The following is a 17,507-nucleotide window of genomic DNA, read 5'->3' as shown; positions in this document are numbered from 1 at the left end:
CCAAGTAGTTACCAGATGTGATGAGGGTAATGGGTCCAGTAGACAGTGAAATCATGGGAAGCTCTTGACCATTGAGTGCGTGAACTGAAATGTCATGTGGGAGTGACTGAAGGGGAATCTGAAGGTGGTGTGCGAGGGTGCAGTCCATAAAATTACCTTCCGCCCCGGAGTCCAATAGTGCTTGACAGTCGTATTGACGTGTTGACCATCTTAGTCTTACCGGGAGGAGGGTAGATGTCGATGAGGTCTTCTCGGCGGAGATCCCACCCGATAGTAGCCTCACTGTTACTATCGGGCGTGGCCTTTTACCGGACACGTGTTCAGAAAATGTCCAGCTCCGCCGCAGTAAAGGCAAAGGCCTTGGGACCTCCGCCTCTCCTTCTCCTCCCGGGAAAGCCGAGCTCGCATGGATGGGCTACCTGCATGGGCTCGGGATCGTAGGTAGGGCTGACCGCGTCCGTGCCGCTGGACCGCAGACTCTCCGCTCCTCCAAGAGCTCGACTGGAAAGGACGCGTCGCTCGACTCTTGACAGTCTTGCATCAACTCGTAGTGCTAATCAGTTCATCCAAGGTGGTGGGCAGGTCCAGGGCGTAGATCTCCCTCTGGACGCGGTCAGCCAGCCCATGCAGGAACATATCCCACTGCGCCTCGTCGTTCCATTGGCACTCTGCCGCGAGAGTCGATCGAATAGTCCGAAACTGACCTCTCTCCCTGGCGAAGTTCGGCGAGCACCCTCGCCGCCTCTCTTCCGGCGACCGCACGGTCAAAGACCCGCTTCATGGCGGCGGAGAGTGCCTGGAACGACTAGCAGCATGGGTCTTGGTTTTCCCACACCGCCGTTCCCCAAAGTGCCGCTCTCCCAGTCAGCAGAGAGAGGACGAATGCGACCTTGGATCGCTCATTGTTGAAGGTTCTAGGTTGCAGTGCAAAGTGCATGGAGCATCCTGTCAGGAACGCTCGACAGAAACTGGGTTCTCCGGCATACCTCTCAGGCACAGGTAGACGAGGTTCCGACTGGGAGAGAGGATCCGATGGTGTGGGAGGAACGAACGGTGTGGGCGGCGCAGTGGGAGCTCGCAGTTGTTGAATTTGCTGGGTGAGCTCGGACACCTGCGTCACCAGAGCCTGAACAGCACGGCCAGTGTTGTTAAGCCCCTCCTCCTGGGCGTCCATGCGTTGAAGACTGTTGTTGACGAACGTCTCCATGGAAATCTGAGCTCCGCCTGCTGCTTCCATGGCATGGTCAGATCGTTCTGTCATGATGTTAGAACAAGGAAGCAATAGCAGGTGCAATAAACTCTTTATTGGTAGGTCAGATGAAACATACAAGGCAAACAAACACTGGCGGGTGACGCAGGGAACTCGATGGTCAAACACGGGTGAGTCTGGGCTAGTGCTGAGTGAAGTGATGGTGATGGTGAATTCCGGCGTGAACGATGAACAGAACAGCAAACAGGAAATCCAGGAACGAACACCACACGATCACAGAACGGGAACAGGAACACAGGATCAGGACACCAGACAGCACAAGACTTCAACAACGATCTGACAATGGAGAGGAGAAAACGGTGAGTATTTAAGGAAGTGATGATGACTCGCAGCTGGCGCCGATGATGATTGCAGATTGATGAATGAGCGTGATTGCTCCGGCCACACCCACAGATCCACGCGACACACACACACATACACAAATAACAAACGCACGAGACAAAAAGAAAGCAATACATTTGTGAACCGTGACAATATTAGGTAGTTATCATGTTTTTCACTTTAGAATACTGATCCAAATAATTAGTAGTTCCTTTAGAATGATGTAGTAACACTTGAGTCATTACTAGTGGGTTACCATTACCTTTTATTATAAATTATGCATTATTCATGTTAATTATGAACCTGTAGATAGTAGTTCTCTGGGAGGTATGAAAAAAATAGTAGTTATTGTTTAGCTAATAGTGAACTACTACATTCATCTGAGCGCTATTACTTACTAATTTGTTAATCAGAGTTTCTTGTTAGTTAATAGTAGTTACTAGAATGTTAATAATTCGTTACTCGTTTGTTCCTGTGTAATTATTCATTAATGAAGGAACAGTATTCTAAAGTGTTACTGAGAAGTAAAATGACATAAGAAATTCTGTTTTGTTTTTAGATAAACAGAAAGTAATTTAAGTAATTTTTGCTTAAAACAAGCAAAATTATCTGCCAATGGGGTAAGAAAAAAAATCTGAATTCAAATGGAAAACCAGAAAAAAAATCTTAATTCAAATGGAAAACAAGATTATTTTTCTTACCCTATTGGCAGATAATTTTGCTTGTTTTAAGCAAAAATTACTTAAATTACTTTCTGTTTATCTGAAAACAAAACTTTCTTATGTCATTTTACTTCTCTAGTAAATGCTTCTTGATTTTTTTGATATTTGTACTGGAAACAAAACAAAAATACTAATTAAGAAAGCATTTTTTGCAGTGTGTGGGCTCGACTCGCCTGCATCACCGACGACGACCCACTCCCCGCCCCTTTGCTTGAGCTGCGCAAGATGAAGCGCCGTTCACAAAGGGAGCCTGAGCGAGCTGAGACGAGCGAGCTCACGTCAGCCCTGTCCCCGCGTGCCTCAGTCTCTCTCCAGCGGTCTCCCTCGCCAGTCCTGTTTACACAGGCCGGCCAACGCCCCTCTCTGCGAGCGTTGGACCTCGTGTTGTTTGGGGCTTCGGACGAGGAGGAAGAGGGGGAAAAGAATGACAGCCTTTCCCTCGCGGCTTCGGACTACGACGACTGGGCGGGGTCTGTTTCCGGCCCCCCTCCGTCCACACAAGACAGCGTGAGGACCAACATCGACGCAGAACTTCTCTGCGTGCTCACCAAGGCCGTGGCAGACCTCGGGCTCGACTGGTCTCCACCTGAGCAACCCTCACGCAGCAGGCTCGACAAGTGGTTCCTGCAAGGGCGCCGACAGACCCCTCAGCAGAGACCCGCCCCCTTCTTCCCCAAAGTTCATGACGAACTTACGAAGTCGTGGAAGGCGCCGCACTCGGCTCGCATCAAGCCTTCTTTCTCTTCAGCACTCTCCAACGTTGACGGTACTAAAGATAAAGGCTACGAGGCGATCCCCCCCCTCGAAGAGGCGGTGGCCGCCCACCTTTGCCCACCTACCGCTGCGGGATGGAAGACTAAGGCTCCACATCCATCCAAGCCTTGCCACGCTGTCCTCGCTGGCCTGTCCTGATTCTGCCATCTTGTTCTTTTCTCTCGTCTTGCGGCAGAATCATGACAGGCCCTTGTTTTCATGTGCAGCACATGGCCATTTGTTTGGCCATGTGCTTGTGTTGTCTCGTCATGTAACCCCGCCCCCTTGTTACCCTTGGTTAGTCATTATTGTTTCATCTGTGTCACCTGCTGTCTTCATTAGTTTCTCCCTATTTAATCCCCTTGTGTTTGCTGTCCTGTGTCGGTTCATTGTGAAACCTGCTATGGTGTTACATGTTATCTGCTATCTTTCATTGTGAGACTTTGTTCATCTCTGTGAGTACCCTGTCAAGAGCGTCATCAAGAGAAAGTTCTGTTTCTGTATTCACTATTTGTTTGTAGTCTAGTTATGTCAAGTCATAGTCCAGTTTAGTCACTCGTTGTCCTGTCTTGTCGTGTTTTGCCCCCTCGTGGGCTTTGTTTTCCCTATTATTTGTATATAATAAACCTTGTGTGTCCTGCAAACTGTCTGCGATTGGGTTCATCCTTCAACCTCATAACATGGCCGCGCTTACGCCGCCGCTGGGCAAGCAGCGTCAGCGCTTCACACGATGGCTGTCCTGCAAGTCTTTCAGGCCAAACTTCTCCGTTCCCTGGACGAGTCTGGACCTGAATCGGAGGCTTTCAAGGACCTGCGTAGCGCCACTGACCTGGCCCTGCGGGCTACGAAGTCTACAGCCCAGGCCATCGGGAGAAGCATGGCCAACCTAACAGTGCTCGAGCTCTGTGGTTGAACTTGACGGATATGAAGGAGGCAGATAGGGCGGCTTTCCTGGACTCCCCCATCTCCACTTCCGGTCTCTTTGGCCCGGCCGTTAAGAGCTTCTCCGAGCGCTACACGGAGGCACAGAAAGCATCACAGGCGATACGCCACTTCCTTCCGAAACGTTCCAGCTCGGCTTCGAGCCACCAGACCAGAAGGAAGCCTCCTCAACAGCAGCCCAAGTCAGCGCCGCCGGTCACCCAGCCCTGTCCAGCAGCTGAAGTCCGTCGCCGCTCCCACTCTGCCAGGCACGCTCCGTTCCCTGAGAGGCGGGGACCCCGACCCAGGATTGCGTTGGACCCCGAGCCTCCGCAGCAAAGGAGTCTGCTGTGAAGCACGCTCGCCTGCAAACAAACACCGTTTTCACAGCGACACAAATAAAGCAAGAAAAGAGCTCTTTTCTCCATGTGTCATATGTAGGTCATGTGCCCGCTATAAAGTTTGCACGCCTACACACAAGCACTGTCCCCACAGTAACCAATTCACCATCACATGCTGCGAATTTAACAAATGTAGAAGGTGTGCCCACCACAAGGTCTGCACCTCCACACATAAACACTGTGCATAGAGTCTCAAGCTCAGCTCACGCTGCCAATGTAGTTCAGGTGCCCATTACGATATGCGTGCCCCTACACATAAACACTTCCAACACGGTGTCATCTTTTTCCCCTATCAGGGAAAAGAAGGTAATAAATGTAGACTGTGTGCCCACTGCTATGAACGCACCGCTACATGTGAAAATATTCTAGATCTCAGACACCTGAACAAACCACTTATGACGCGTCCGTTTAGGATGTTGACAACCAAACAAATTCTTGCGCATATTCACCCGGGAGATTGGTTTTTCTCAGTGGATCTGAAAGACGCCTATTTTCACATCCAGATAGCGCCCCATCACAGACCATTCCTGAGGTTTGCGTTCGAAGGGCAGGCTTATCAGTACACATTACTACCATTCGGCCTGTCTCTGTCTCTATACCTTCACGAAGTGTATGGACGCGGCGCTCTTTCCCTTGAGACAGTGGGGAGTGCAAATGTTAAACTACCTCGACGATTGGCTCATCATAGCCCAATCGGAGGAGCTATTAATAACTCACAGAGCCTGGCTCCTCAACCACTTAGAATGCCTGGGCCTCAGGATCAATTTCTCCAAAAGCACACTATCTCCCAGCCGGAACATCTCCTTCCTGGGTATAGAAATAGACTCGGTACGCATGAGAGCGTGCCTCACCGAAGTGCACATGCTTTCTATTCGGTTCCTGGCGACATCTTTCAGGGCGGGTACCCGCGTTCCCCTCAAGAGCTTCCAGAAGATGCTGGGTCTGATGGCTTCGGCCTCACCAGTACTCCAACTAGGACTGCTGTGAATACGTCCTCTTCATCACTGGCTAAAACCACGGATCCCAGCTCACGCGTGGCGATCTAATCACTTACAAATCAGAGCGAGTCACGGCTGCATCAGAGCCCTGACCCCCTGGAAAGCGACCGACTGGTATCGGTCTGGCGTGAGATTGGGTGTGATCTCGAGGAGAAAAGCAATCTCGACAGATGCCTCCAGCTCAGGCTGGGGGGCCCTTTACGAGGGCAGGCCCGTCTCTGGTCTGTGGTCAGACCCAGAGAAACGCCTACACATAAACTGTCTAGAGATGAAGGCGGTAGCCTTAGCCTTAAAAGCCTTTCTCCCCGGTCCGGACGGACAACAGGGCAGTGGTGTCGTACATAAACCGCTAGGGTAGTCTCAGGTCACACAACCTGCACAGCATGGCCGAGAATCTTTTTCTCTGGTCCCAGCACAACCTGCGCTCGCTGAGGGCGGCGCATGTGCCAGACGTTCTGAACCAGGGTGTGGATATGTTATCCAGACGCAATGTTCTCCCAGGGGAATGGTCTCTTCATCCACAAACGGTTCAGCTGCTGTGGGATGTCTTCGGCAGGGCGGAGGTCGACCTCTTCGCCTCAGAAGACAACGCTCACTGCCAAATATTTTTTACAAAGAAAAGGGACGCGCTCACCCACGACTGTACGCATTCCCTCCTGTCACGATGCTACCACAGGTCATTGAAAAGGATCAGGGAGTGCAGATGTGCAGTGCTGTTAATAGCTCCCCTTTGGAAAACCCAGTTATGTTACCCAGAGCTGATACAGCTGCTGAAAACAGCCCCATGGCCGATTCCACAGAGGAAGGACCTCCTCACACAGGCGAACGGGACGATTTCGCACTCCTGTCCCGACTTATGGGCCCTCCACGCATGGCCCCTCAATGGGTACCCAGGTATCTCCCGGATAGGGTGCTGAAAAACAATTCAGGAAGCTAGAGCACCCTCAACAAGGTGCCTGTACGCTCAGAAATGGACAGTGTTTTCTAGCTGGTGCTCTACACAAAACGTAGCCCCTCATTCATGGGAAGTACCGAGTGTGCTCGCATTTTTACAAAAGCTCCTGGATGCGGGTCGCACCCCCTCCACACTCAAAGTCTATGTGGCAGCCATAACAGCGTTTCACGCTCCGGTAGCCGACAAACCACTGGGAAGGAACGACCTCATTGTGCGTTCTCAATGGTGCTAGGAGGTTAAACCCTCCACGCCCCCCGTCTGTGTCTATCTGGGACCTCTCTAAAGTCCTGGAGGCCATGAAGGGTCCCCCATTCGAGCTGCTTCGGTCTGTGGACCTGAAGTCGCTCTCGCTCAAAACTGCTTTTCTGCTGGTGCTTGCTTCACAAGCGCTATCTATGAACGCCTCCTGTCTGGAATTTGGGCCAAACGACTCCAAGGTCGTCCTTAAACCGAGGCACAGTTATGTTCCTAAAGTGCTCTCCACTCCATTCAGAGCACAGGTAATTTCCCTGACGGCTCTCTCCTTGCAGAGAGAGACTGTCGCGCTGGATAGTGGATGCTATCGCGCTAGCTTATAAGTCCAAAGGCCGCCTTTGCCCCTTGGGCGTCAGAGCTCACTCCACAAGAGGCATGGCCTCTTCGTGGGCCTGGTCCAGTGGAATAGCCATTGAGGACATTTGTGCGACGGCTGGCTGGGCCTCGCCGTCCACATTTGTGAAGTTTTATAACTTGGAGGTTATGTAACTTGGTTTTATAACTTGGACCCGCCTTACAGGCCAAGGTTCTCTCAGTGTAAAAGTGTTAAACACCCTCAAAGTGAGTCTTCATTGTCAGAGGCTTGTTCCTCAAGGCTATCTGATGCCGTGTTTGCTGTTCTCTGCTGCTCCGCGTCTATTTTAAGTATTTTGAGTTGTTGTTTTTTTTTTGACTTATGTTTTCAAAAAATAGACATCATAGTGCAACCGTTGCAGTGCTGTAGAAATTTTACATCCTCGAAATCTAGTTTAAACAGCTTATTCAGTGGGATTGGGAGTTCCATGTGAGAGCAAAAAAGTTCCCCACTCAGATTATTTGCTTTTGCTTCAGATTTTGCTTAAGGATGAAACATTTCCCCATGCACAGTTCACATTGGGTTCAAGTTTTCCACATGAATTTGGAGCACTGACCAAAAGAATGCTGCTTAGTTTGAAAGTGACTTCTGTGTCAGCTGTGCTTCATGTATCACTACACTATTGACAGTGGACATTGGACAATGGATCTTTTTTGCCAGCAAAGAGTTCTTGCTGTAAAGTTGGATGTTTAAGATGTAGACCTTCTCAGTCAAGACCATTTGCTTCCACGTGTTATGTCCTTTAATCTATTTTTATAGGCTGTTTGAAAACTATGATACCTTGCATGTTTAAACCAAGCGTGCCGCACAAGCCCTGAAAAGTGAAGCCAAAACGTCTCGATCGCCCCCCGGTGACTGGTCCTAGTATAGGTCATACGCCTCCCCGTGTTATTCAACGGGACGTGTGACCAACTAAACAATTAAATTACACTTCAAATATCTTTTTTCCAAAGGTGGTTTCTTTCATTTGCTGTCGTTTTTATCACGCTGATGTAAGTTCAAGTGTCTGTTTCAAAAATAAGTTGGTTTTTAGTTAGTTACGTGATGCGGTGGTGTAACGTCATGATTGACAGCTGTGATTGACAGGTTCTCTGAGCGAAGTAGTCACTGAAGCACCAACGGACATTTTTTTCGGGATCTTCGGAGGACTGAGGAGATTGTATTTACTTTATTTTAACAAGCCTCTTGTCGTACTGCAATAAAAAAAAATGTAAAAGTGTGCAGAATCCACCCTGAGTGCATTCTGCGAGAGTGAGGGCGGAGCGTTGATTTCGCGGCTTTACTTCCTGCTCACTACTGCGCAGGTCTGGTCCCGAGATCGCTACTGCGCAGACTCAAGTTCCAATATGTCAGCGCCATATCAGGACTCTGGCGGCTTCAGTTCTCATCAATGGAAGAGAGCGAAGGGGCGTCGTCCATCTTTTTTTACAGTCTATGTGTAGCGGCACGAGGATGGGATGGAATGATTTTAAGCATAAATGATCTCTGCTAGCGACTACGCCACCCTGGAATCTTGCCAGGGAAAATAAAATATAGTTTACTTAAGGAAACACAGGTTCGTCCACAGTAAGGCGGCAGGAGACGTGGGTACAAAAAAATATAAATTTGTTTTATTAAAGATATAATCAATATAAAAATGCACAAACATCAACAACACTCAATGTAGACAATTTTGTGGTTCAACAAACACACATGGAGCGACCTGAGTCAGCGGGACAGGAGCCGAGGCAGAGCAGTGGATAAGGGCACATAAGGCCTCCACGACAAGTCACCTTTTCCGTACACCTGTGCATATACACTCACACCAATACACACTCAGCACACAACACTCGTGAGGGAGACCACCACCAGCAATCCGCCCCTGCTTTGTGCACTCAGCTCCTGGAACAGAAATGTCACTGTTGAGACACACTCAGAATTGTCACTCCAAGAGACAGAAATTGGAGTAGAAATATTCACAGTTTCACGTTAAACAGATTACAAAATTCTGAGTCAAAATACAAAATAAAAGCCAATACAAATGAAAAGGAAATTTTCCCCCCGAAACAAAGGGCTCACATGGAGGCACACACACTAAAATAACCACAAAGGACAGTGTTTTCAGTCCTTTGTCCACAGCGGAGCAAAGCAACCGCAAAAGGAGTAACGCAGTAAAGCCATGAAGCAGCAAAGCCATAAAGCAGCAAAGCCATAAAGCAGCAAAGCCATAAAGCAGCAAAGCAACAACGCCTCCAGAAGTAGTCCCACGCAGTCAACCGCACGGAAACTAATCGGTGGTGCAGATGCGACCCATTGGTCCGTACTACATCTATAAATTTACAAATAAACAATCAGACAAACTCTGTGATTTAACTGCTAACCATTAATAAAAACTGTTTCTCTCAACAGATTGCCATTTAACCTAGGCGCAAATTTAAAACTACATACCTTTTAGGTGCGATCTCTGGGGACCAACTCAGTCAGGCAGACAACATGCATGTGGGCTCATCCCATCTATCAGGTGGACAGCGTGCGCGTCGGCAATAACTAAGCATTCCGGGCATGAAGTATAAACAACCATACTTTGACCATCAAGGGTACAACCTCAGCCGAATGCCAGCCGCGAAAGCTTGCATGTCGCCCTGGAAATAAGCTAATGTTAGCTACAGTATGCCATTGATCGGCCAGCTCACAACACCCAACATACCTGAATGACGACAGAAAATGACGACACGGGAAGGGGCGGTGCCTCATGGCACCATACACTCTAACCAGCTTGTTTATATGCGCTACTACAGCTCACTGATAGGACGAGCTCAAATGAATTAATCAGCCACCTGCAGGCAGGATATATTTCATTAGACCTGCCACATATGGTTTAAACATACTGTATGACCTAAAACACATACATGGTTGACTTGTATATTTGCAGGTAATTTTCTTACAATGATAAATGGTTTATTAAATGACTTTGATAATTATTTACCAAACCCTCCCATGATAATTACGACATTAGGGGGTCATTGTCACCAGTTACATCACTCTTTCATGCATTGCGACGTGTCTGAGTAGCTCCACCCATTTTAAAGCAAAATGCTGATGTCATCAGTGGAGTGTAAGTGTCGTTTTTTGTCATATTTGTTTTCAAGTCATTGAACATGACAGCAATGGAAATTGCATTGTAATCATTTTTGACACCCTGTTACTGTAAATGTAACTTCCTTATCTTTAAAGTTTTGGAAGTAATTTATGTTTTTTGTTTATGGTTGTATTTAAAACAAATTAAAAAATTTAACCTCCTATTATTGTGATCCACCTTGGTTGCCTTTGGTAACAGTCTAAACATGCTATAACACTCAAATGTTCTTCATAAAATGTTTTCCATGAAACAATTACCCCCAAATGGCACCCACCCTACTCTGATTCACCCTGTGTTCTTGTGTGACTAGATGCCTTAAATCACACCAAAGTGTAAATCATTTGCTTTGAATTGATCATGCATATCATGTTATCCTACAGTGTTATTGATTTTGCTGTAAATGACACTCAAACTGATTTATGTCAGCTCTGGTCTGGATGTACAAATGTCAGGGAATCCTCCCTTATACTGTATTTTGTTCAGATAAACTGTATTTAGAGGTGCACCACAGTCCACATCCTACATTGCTGGAAATGTTGTGTTTAAAAATGTAGTCAAATTCAAATCAGTTTTGTTTAATTAGGAGTTCAAGCACATAGCGCTGAAACCCTATTGTAATTGTTAGAATTTCCAAGGATCAACATTCTCCCCCAAAAGTGATAGGACAGACCAAACCGTAAGTCGTAGAGACTTGAAACTTTGAGGGATGGTAGTACCCACCCGTCTACAACGTCAGCAAAGCTTGCCCCAATCGGCTTGATGGTGGCGCTACAGCGATCAAAAGTACGTAATGGCTCATAACCTAAAATAACCTAAACCATTCGTCGCAGGCTCAAGTGTCTTATATCGTTGGAATCCTTGGCTCAAGACAAACAAAACGCACGTTTCAGATTTGACAAAATTTTCGGGTATTTTGGATTTTTCAAAAAACCTACTTTTGCAAACTAGTCCAAGGTTTTTTGCCTGATCATAACCAAACCAGTGCAGAAAGATTATCTGGAGTCTGATTGTCAATAATTATTACAAAAAAAGTCAAAATGTTGATTCACGTCCACAACAGCATGCCAAAACTTTGCCAAAACACAAAAAGTGAGCATGGCCACTTTTACTAAAACGGATATCCCTCTTGAAAGGAATGAGATAATTTCACCAAACTCGGTATAGTATGGCCTCGGTCTGTGGGATTGGGGGTTACAGTAGTAACCCAGACATTCACTTTCAGTCAGTTACATTCAACATTACATCAGAACGACTGACAAAATGGGTTCCCTACCAAAGCGGCACGATTGCTGCCCCTTCCAGCGCTCCACTCAAGCCACCTAATCCCCCCGCACCTACTGGGGTGGAAGATGGGACAGGGCCTTACTCAGAGAAGGTCAATCACTGCTGTTCCTTCTGACCCACTCAGTGACACGATTGGATAACACTGGGGAAGCGTACCTATGGAAAGGGACGCTACGGAGACCACATCCTGTCAGTAGGGAGTTATCATGTGGGGATTACACATATGGACTGGCCAACAGGGCAGTAGTACATATGGAAGGTCTCTGGGGTAGCTCCAGCCTAGTTAGGGGGGAGTCAATATCGGGAGAGACGGCAGAGTGGGCTCTGCCAAGGAAAGACACGGGGCTCGCCGATAGAGAAGCCATACCGTGAAAGAATACACATATGGGATCGCTGTAGGAATCACAACATATGGGCGCCTAGAACAGGGGCTAACCAACTGGGCATACTCACTAGTGCTAGGCCTAGCATTGGATGTCTCCGCTACGTCTGACTGCCGAGGGTGCTGGATGAACTCCATACAGGGTTCGCCAGTTGGGGAACTCACCTGTGGAGCAAATAAGTGCACGTATTGTAAAACCTCACTAATGTGTTGGGTGTTGCCCAGCCCGCAGCTCTACAAATATCTGCTAGCGAGGCACCGTGTGCCAACACCCAGGAGGGAGCAACACTCCAAGTGGAATAAGCACTCACCCCCAGGGGGCATGGCTGATCTTGGGCTTGGAATGCCAAGACTACGGCGACCACTATATCCAGAGCACCAGCCTCTGCTTGGAGAAAGCCTTTCCATTCTGCTGTCTGTCTCAGCTGTTCTGAGGTCCTGAAGCTCTGTGTTCGGTCCGCGTATAAGCGCAAAGCACGAAGGGGACAGAGCAAAGCTAGGCATCTGTAAGCCTTGGCAGTAAGCACGGACGAGAACTATCAGGCCTTGGATGGGAGACACGGATTACCCCACCAGACGGCAGCCTGCAATTGCATCGCAACCACGCGCTCCATCAGCGTGAACCACCCTGAGATACCAATCGCCCAGCCTTGAACGTTCGGGGTACTGTGGAGGCCTACACTTGAGCCTGACGCTATCAGCGGCCTGGGAAAGCATAGCAGTCAGCTCTACAGCGTGCTTTAAGCCCAGACAAGTGAAGACGGAGTCAAGAAATGACTGCATCCAGAAACACACGGGTGGAATAACATCTTTAAAAAGACGCAGTGTCTCACCCGTGCTTGCTCTTTTAGGGGAATAGCTATTTTATTGTGCTGGTCACAGCACGACTTGCAGACTGTTGGAAGCCTGCAGAGTGCACAGGAACTATTTTAGTTCAACTGCAATAAGCATTCAAAAAGAAAATGCTCTTTTAGAGTGCAATGTCCCTTTAAATGGCGACCACCGCTGACGTGAAAGCTTGAATGTGCGATTGCACGTGCTCATTGTGCTTATATATACCTTTTTGCAGGGCGGGGTGCACGATGCAAATATCACATGCCAATGTGCATTGGCTCGTTTAGTTTATACTCGAAGGTGATTGGGATCTCAGACGAGATCCCAATTCGTCAGTTGTTCTGACGTAACTTCGAACATGACTGACTAAAAGGGAACTCCTCTTTCTGAGCAACATTGCCCATAGGACCACTGCTGTCAATCGAATTAAATATTGGAGATTATTTAAAAAACCTACTTTCACAAACTAGTAATAGGTTTTTGGCTCAACCTTGATAACTATTAAAAAGCTTTAAAACATATATTTCCTTAGTAAATTGCCTGTTTTGGCTATAAATTGTATTTTCCATCTATGATCTAGGTGGTTACAGGCTTGCTAAATAAAACATAATACCTTTTTATGTAGATGCTTAAAGGCATTAAAGCACTTGAACTCCATTAATTGCTGCTTGCAGCTATACTTTTATATTTTTTGTCCATCAAAGTATAACAAAATAATTTTTCAACAAATGTCAAAGCAATGGTTGAAATAAATTCAGCACGGTTTCCTTTAAAAAGTAATTTATTCTCTTGTGTTGTTTAAATAACAAATATTTTTGAGTTCACATTTACAAAATATTGCTGGCAATAAATATACTGACTCAACATACTCTCTTCAAGAGCTAATAGACAACAAAATGCCCTGTCACATTACATCAGAAAGAATTACAAGCATTGTAAATCAGCACACATCACATATGCTTCTCATGAAATATTTGTGTTAATAATTAATACATTTATTGATAAATAATTATGTCATATTTGTGTAAGTAGTCATTCTGATAATAACAAATGCTAATACATCTTCAGCAGCACATGATCAGGTATGTATCTTATCAGCATTCTTTAAATAATTTGTTAACAAGTGTTGTAACAGTATGTCTTAGTGTTTCCTCAGTTATCTCAACAATCAATAAATATCACTTCAGTAAGCTCAATGATGTAAAGTGCTATGTTACAATAATTCCCTCAATAAAAATAACATCTGTAATATTGAGGTTCACTTCTAGGCTATATTGTTTAATTTAAAACCTTACAGCATCAAATGTTGACTACTGCTTTCTGCACATTTAATACAGTCATTGTATTTCATAAAGACAAGTAGTTTCCACATCATTTCTGATTTCTAAATTCATGGTATTAATGGACATCATATCATGTGCAATACTAATATATACATAAAAAAATCACAAATAAAATTGTAAAAGACCATGAAAAAGTTCAAGTTTTCTTAAATAAATAAAAATGTGCCCAAATAATTGTCTTATACATTCACAGTGTAACTCTGTGAGCGTTTTCGTAATAATCTCCGAAACCACATCCAATAGAGGCAGATCATTACAAGCCAGTAGCACACATAAGCTGCAGATCCAAATATCAAAAACTTGATCTCTTCTTTTTTTGCATCTGTTGTCCACTTCTCATTGCACTCCCTGTAGATCGTGTACCCCAGGCCTCCCAACAAGATGGCTGCCCACACTGAAAGGGGTGCTAGGGGAATATAGTTCCCCACCATCTTACGACGACCCGATGTCCCCCAGCTGCTTTTATTCATGGTGATAATGGCAAAGTATTTGGCGGGCAGGAGGCTGGTCATGTAGAGGGCAGAGTATAAGGACATGAAGAGCATCACTGCATTTTGTCGTAGGATGCAGGCATAGGCTGCCTTTATCAGACCAATCAACTGGATGCAGCACAAAACCCACAAAATGTCCCATAGAGTGCCTGTCCAGAAAAGCTTGATAATGGTGGCAGTGACAAAAAAAGGAAAGATGCCTGAGACAATGGATTCGTAGGTCATCCACAGGTTATGCTTGTGCCACCACATGGCATTATAGAGCCATTCACGAAAGTAGGATTTGGTCCAACGCGTCTGCTGATTAAGCCAGCGCAGAAACTGGGCGGGAGTCTCGGTATAGCACTTAGAACGGGCAGTATACCTTATAGGGACAGAAACTCACAGTTAAAACATGTCTGTTTGAAATTAGATACAGTTTAGAAGTATTTGACAGGAAAAGAATGTTATGCTCATTATAGAGGACGATCAGTTAGCAATTTTACTTCTAAATCATCAATGGTGAATCATATTTGGCCATACAGTAACTACTTACTTTGTAGCATAGCCCATGCTTAGCATTCGATTGGTGAGATGGCGGTCATCCCCAAAAGTGCAGTGGGTACCAAGAAACGTCTGGTTGTACCAGGATTCCAAAAACTGCTGGAGGAGATCATTCCTATAAAGACCTGAAGCGAAGATAATCAAACGCAGTTATTCATACAGACAAAATATTAAAACTTAGATCAGAGTAACAAAAATATACCTACTTGGTTAGATCAGATTAGAACTGATTAATCAGTGCTCTGAGTGGACTAAAGATAGTTTAAATACTTATTTAAAAAACATATTTTATTCATGCTACACTCTTGAAAATAAAGGTTCCAAAAGGAGGTTTTCGCAGAGATGCCATATAAGAACCATTTTTGGTTCCCCAAAGAGCCTGTCACGTCTGTCAGTGAACAGTTTTTAAAATAACCACTTTTTTCTTATAATGTTATGAAGACAAATTATGTAGACAAACTTTTTTATTTGAAATAAGCTGCACCGATGACTCATTTAGTATAAGACTAAGAACATGCATTTATAGTACATAGGGTCAATTTTGTTTCATATAAACTTTTGGTTTAAAAAGGTTTTGTATTACATACCTAAGGGGCCACTGATACAGGAGACACAGTCAAAGAAGGACTGGCAGGACCTCTCAATGTTAAACGCCATCCAGTAGCGCAGGCTGCTCATGAAGCTGATATAGGAGTCTTTAAGGTTAAGGATCATCACGTCGCCTCCCACGGCACCGTATTTCTGGTTACTCTCCAGCACCTTGCAGAGCTCCACTGTGGCCAGAGGGTCTAATTTTGTGTCTGAGTCACATACCTGATTAGAAAAAGTAGAATATGAAGAAAATGGAAGAGTGATGGAGTATTTCTTACATATTTGTTACCCTAAAATTCAATGCTTAATTTGTTCTTAGTATAAGTGCTTGTACATATCACTAACCTGTATATAATCCACAGAGGATCCTAGTGCTTTGAATGCTGTATACATCACTTCCCTCTTTCCTCCCCATTTTTGCATGATGCAAACACACTTCTTGGTCCTAATGAGTTCTTCAACCTCCAAGCGCTGGGGGTCTTCAAACATCACCCCATCATTTTCATCAGTACCATCAGCTTCAGCATCTTTAACTTGGCCAGTGGGGTTCCAAGAGTGGTAGTTGTTTTGCCATATATAACAGCCAGGATCCTGGTCTGCAAACACCTCCCGGAACATCTCCATCATGTAGCGGTCATCTTCAGAGTTTCCGTCCACCACCATGACAATGCGTAGCAGCTCAGGTGGGTACTGCAGAGCCCGTACTGAAAGAAGGCACTCACGGAGATAGGCAGGGTCCTCCTGAAAGGCTGATATAGTAAAGCCAATGGATTTTGTGTAAGAGCAAGGTTTGCGTCTTGCATGCATGCGCCGATGCTCCACAAAGGCAAAAAGGCTCTGAATCAGGACGTGGAAGCATAGCAGCAGTCCATAGAAACCAAATGAGATGATGTTATATGGAGATGTAGCTATCTCAAAACCATAAATGTAAGCCCATAACATCACCCCAAGGACCAGGAGAGCAAAAAGAAATGTAAGAATGGCTCGGATCAGAGAGCCAAAACTCCTTAATACTGGCTTGATGTCCATTTTATTATCAAATTGCTAGAAATAATGAAAAAAGTATGAAAAAAGATTTACTTTTGAAGGAAAAACACAATTTTAGTAATCATCATCATAAAAAATTGGTACTTAAAAAACATAACAAGTAAAGTTACTCGAATGCAATTTTTTTTTAATTACACATAATATAATATGTAAAATTACACATGTAATAAATAGTATAGAATTCAAATTAATAAGCTGTTTTTAACATACCTATTCGGACAAATCTTTACCCAGGTTTGTTCACCCTTTCCTTAGCCTGCTCTCCTTCAGATCTAGTTGTTCATTCAGGACCTCAAACTTATAGGCTGTGTCTGAGCTCAGGGAACACCCTTTCTGCAGATGTCTAATGAGCTGCAAATGCGCTCAGAGCACGCCTCACTCACAGAACTTCCATCCATGACTCACACAAAATATACGTCACAACTCGGTTCTCTTCTTATTGCATTTACTGTTGGGTATGTGAGGCTTACAGGAGATGAATGATCGTCATCAATTTAAGGTTTTAATATCTTGGTTAAGGTTCAAAGTGATCACTGTGCGGACATTTTTTGGTCCCGTGTGGAAAACAGCTTATAAATCACACTAAATTATGTTTTTTGAAAATCTAAAAATGCAGAAAGTTTTCTGTGATGGGTAGGTTTAAGGTTAGGAGTATATACGTTTGGATTTAAACAGGCAAATGCTTCGAGTCTGTGACTGGATCATTATTGCAGCATGTTTCTAGCATGTTTTATGTTTGACAATAGTTCTTCTAACCCTAATTGATGGAATGTGTAGCTTTTCATTTCTTAAACAACTATGTAGGAAGACACATCATGGCCATATTCCAGGATGAAAAAGACAAGATTTATCAGACTAAAATTCTGAAAGAATGGCTGGGAGGAAGCATAAAGAATCATTTTCAAACATGAATTGGCACGTCT

General features: G+C 45.2%; 1 protein-coding gene and 1 long non-coding RNA gene across 2 annotated transcripts; both read right to left on the bottom strand.

Annotated features, from left to right (window-relative positions):
• Positions 1-8,392: 8,392 nt before the first annotated feature.
• LOC311067522 lies at positions 8,393-9,793 on the bottom strand. Its single transcript, XR_014603231.1, has 3 exons — positions 9,638-9,793; positions 9,379-9,572; positions 8,393-9,259 (listed from the first exon to the last, which is right to left on the bottom strand). It is a non-coding gene; the product is annotated as an uncharacterized lncRNA (long non-coding RNA).
• Positions 9,794-13,335: 3,542 nt separating this feature from the next.
• has1 (hyaluronan synthase 1) lies at positions 13,336-16,858 on the bottom strand. Its single transcript, XM_084089416.1, has 5 exons — positions 16,795-16,858; positions 15,883-16,581; positions 15,534-15,759; positions 14,939-15,071; positions 13,336-14,767 (listed from the first exon to the last, which is right to left on the bottom strand). The coding sequence occupies exons 2-5, from the start codon at positions 16,564-16,566 to the stop codon at positions 14,092-14,094; spliced, it is 1,719 nt and encodes a 572-aa protein (XP_083945542.1). The 5' UTR covers positions 16,567-16,581; positions 16,795-16,858; the 3' UTR covers positions 13,336-14,091.
• Between the last annotated feature and the right edge of the window lie 649 nt (positions 16,859-17,507).

Source organism: Abramis brama (assembly GCF_963993115.1).
Source record: "Abramis brama genome assembly, chromosome: 17".
In the NCBI taxonomy this organism is placed as follows: Eukaryota; Metazoa; Chordata; class Actinopteri; order Cypriniformes; family Leuciscidae; genus Abramis; species Abramis brama.
The sequence above is the reverse complement of the archived record's forward strand: the minus strand, read 5'-3'. Positions and strand labels throughout refer to the sequence as shown.

Coding starts and splice junctions, on each gene's coding strand:
- has1 (XM_084089416.1), bottom strand. CDS start 16,566: ATGGACATCAAGCCAGTATTAAGGAGTTTTGGCTCTCTGATCCGAGCC. Junction 15,072..15,533: donor CTGTATCAGTGGCCCCTTAG/GTATGTAATACA, acceptor TCTTCGCTTCAG/GTCTTTATAGGAATGATCTC. Junction 14,768..14,938: donor AGCATGGGCTATGCTACAAA/GTAAGTAGTTAC, acceptor TGTCCCTATAAG/GTATACTGCCCGTTCTAAGT.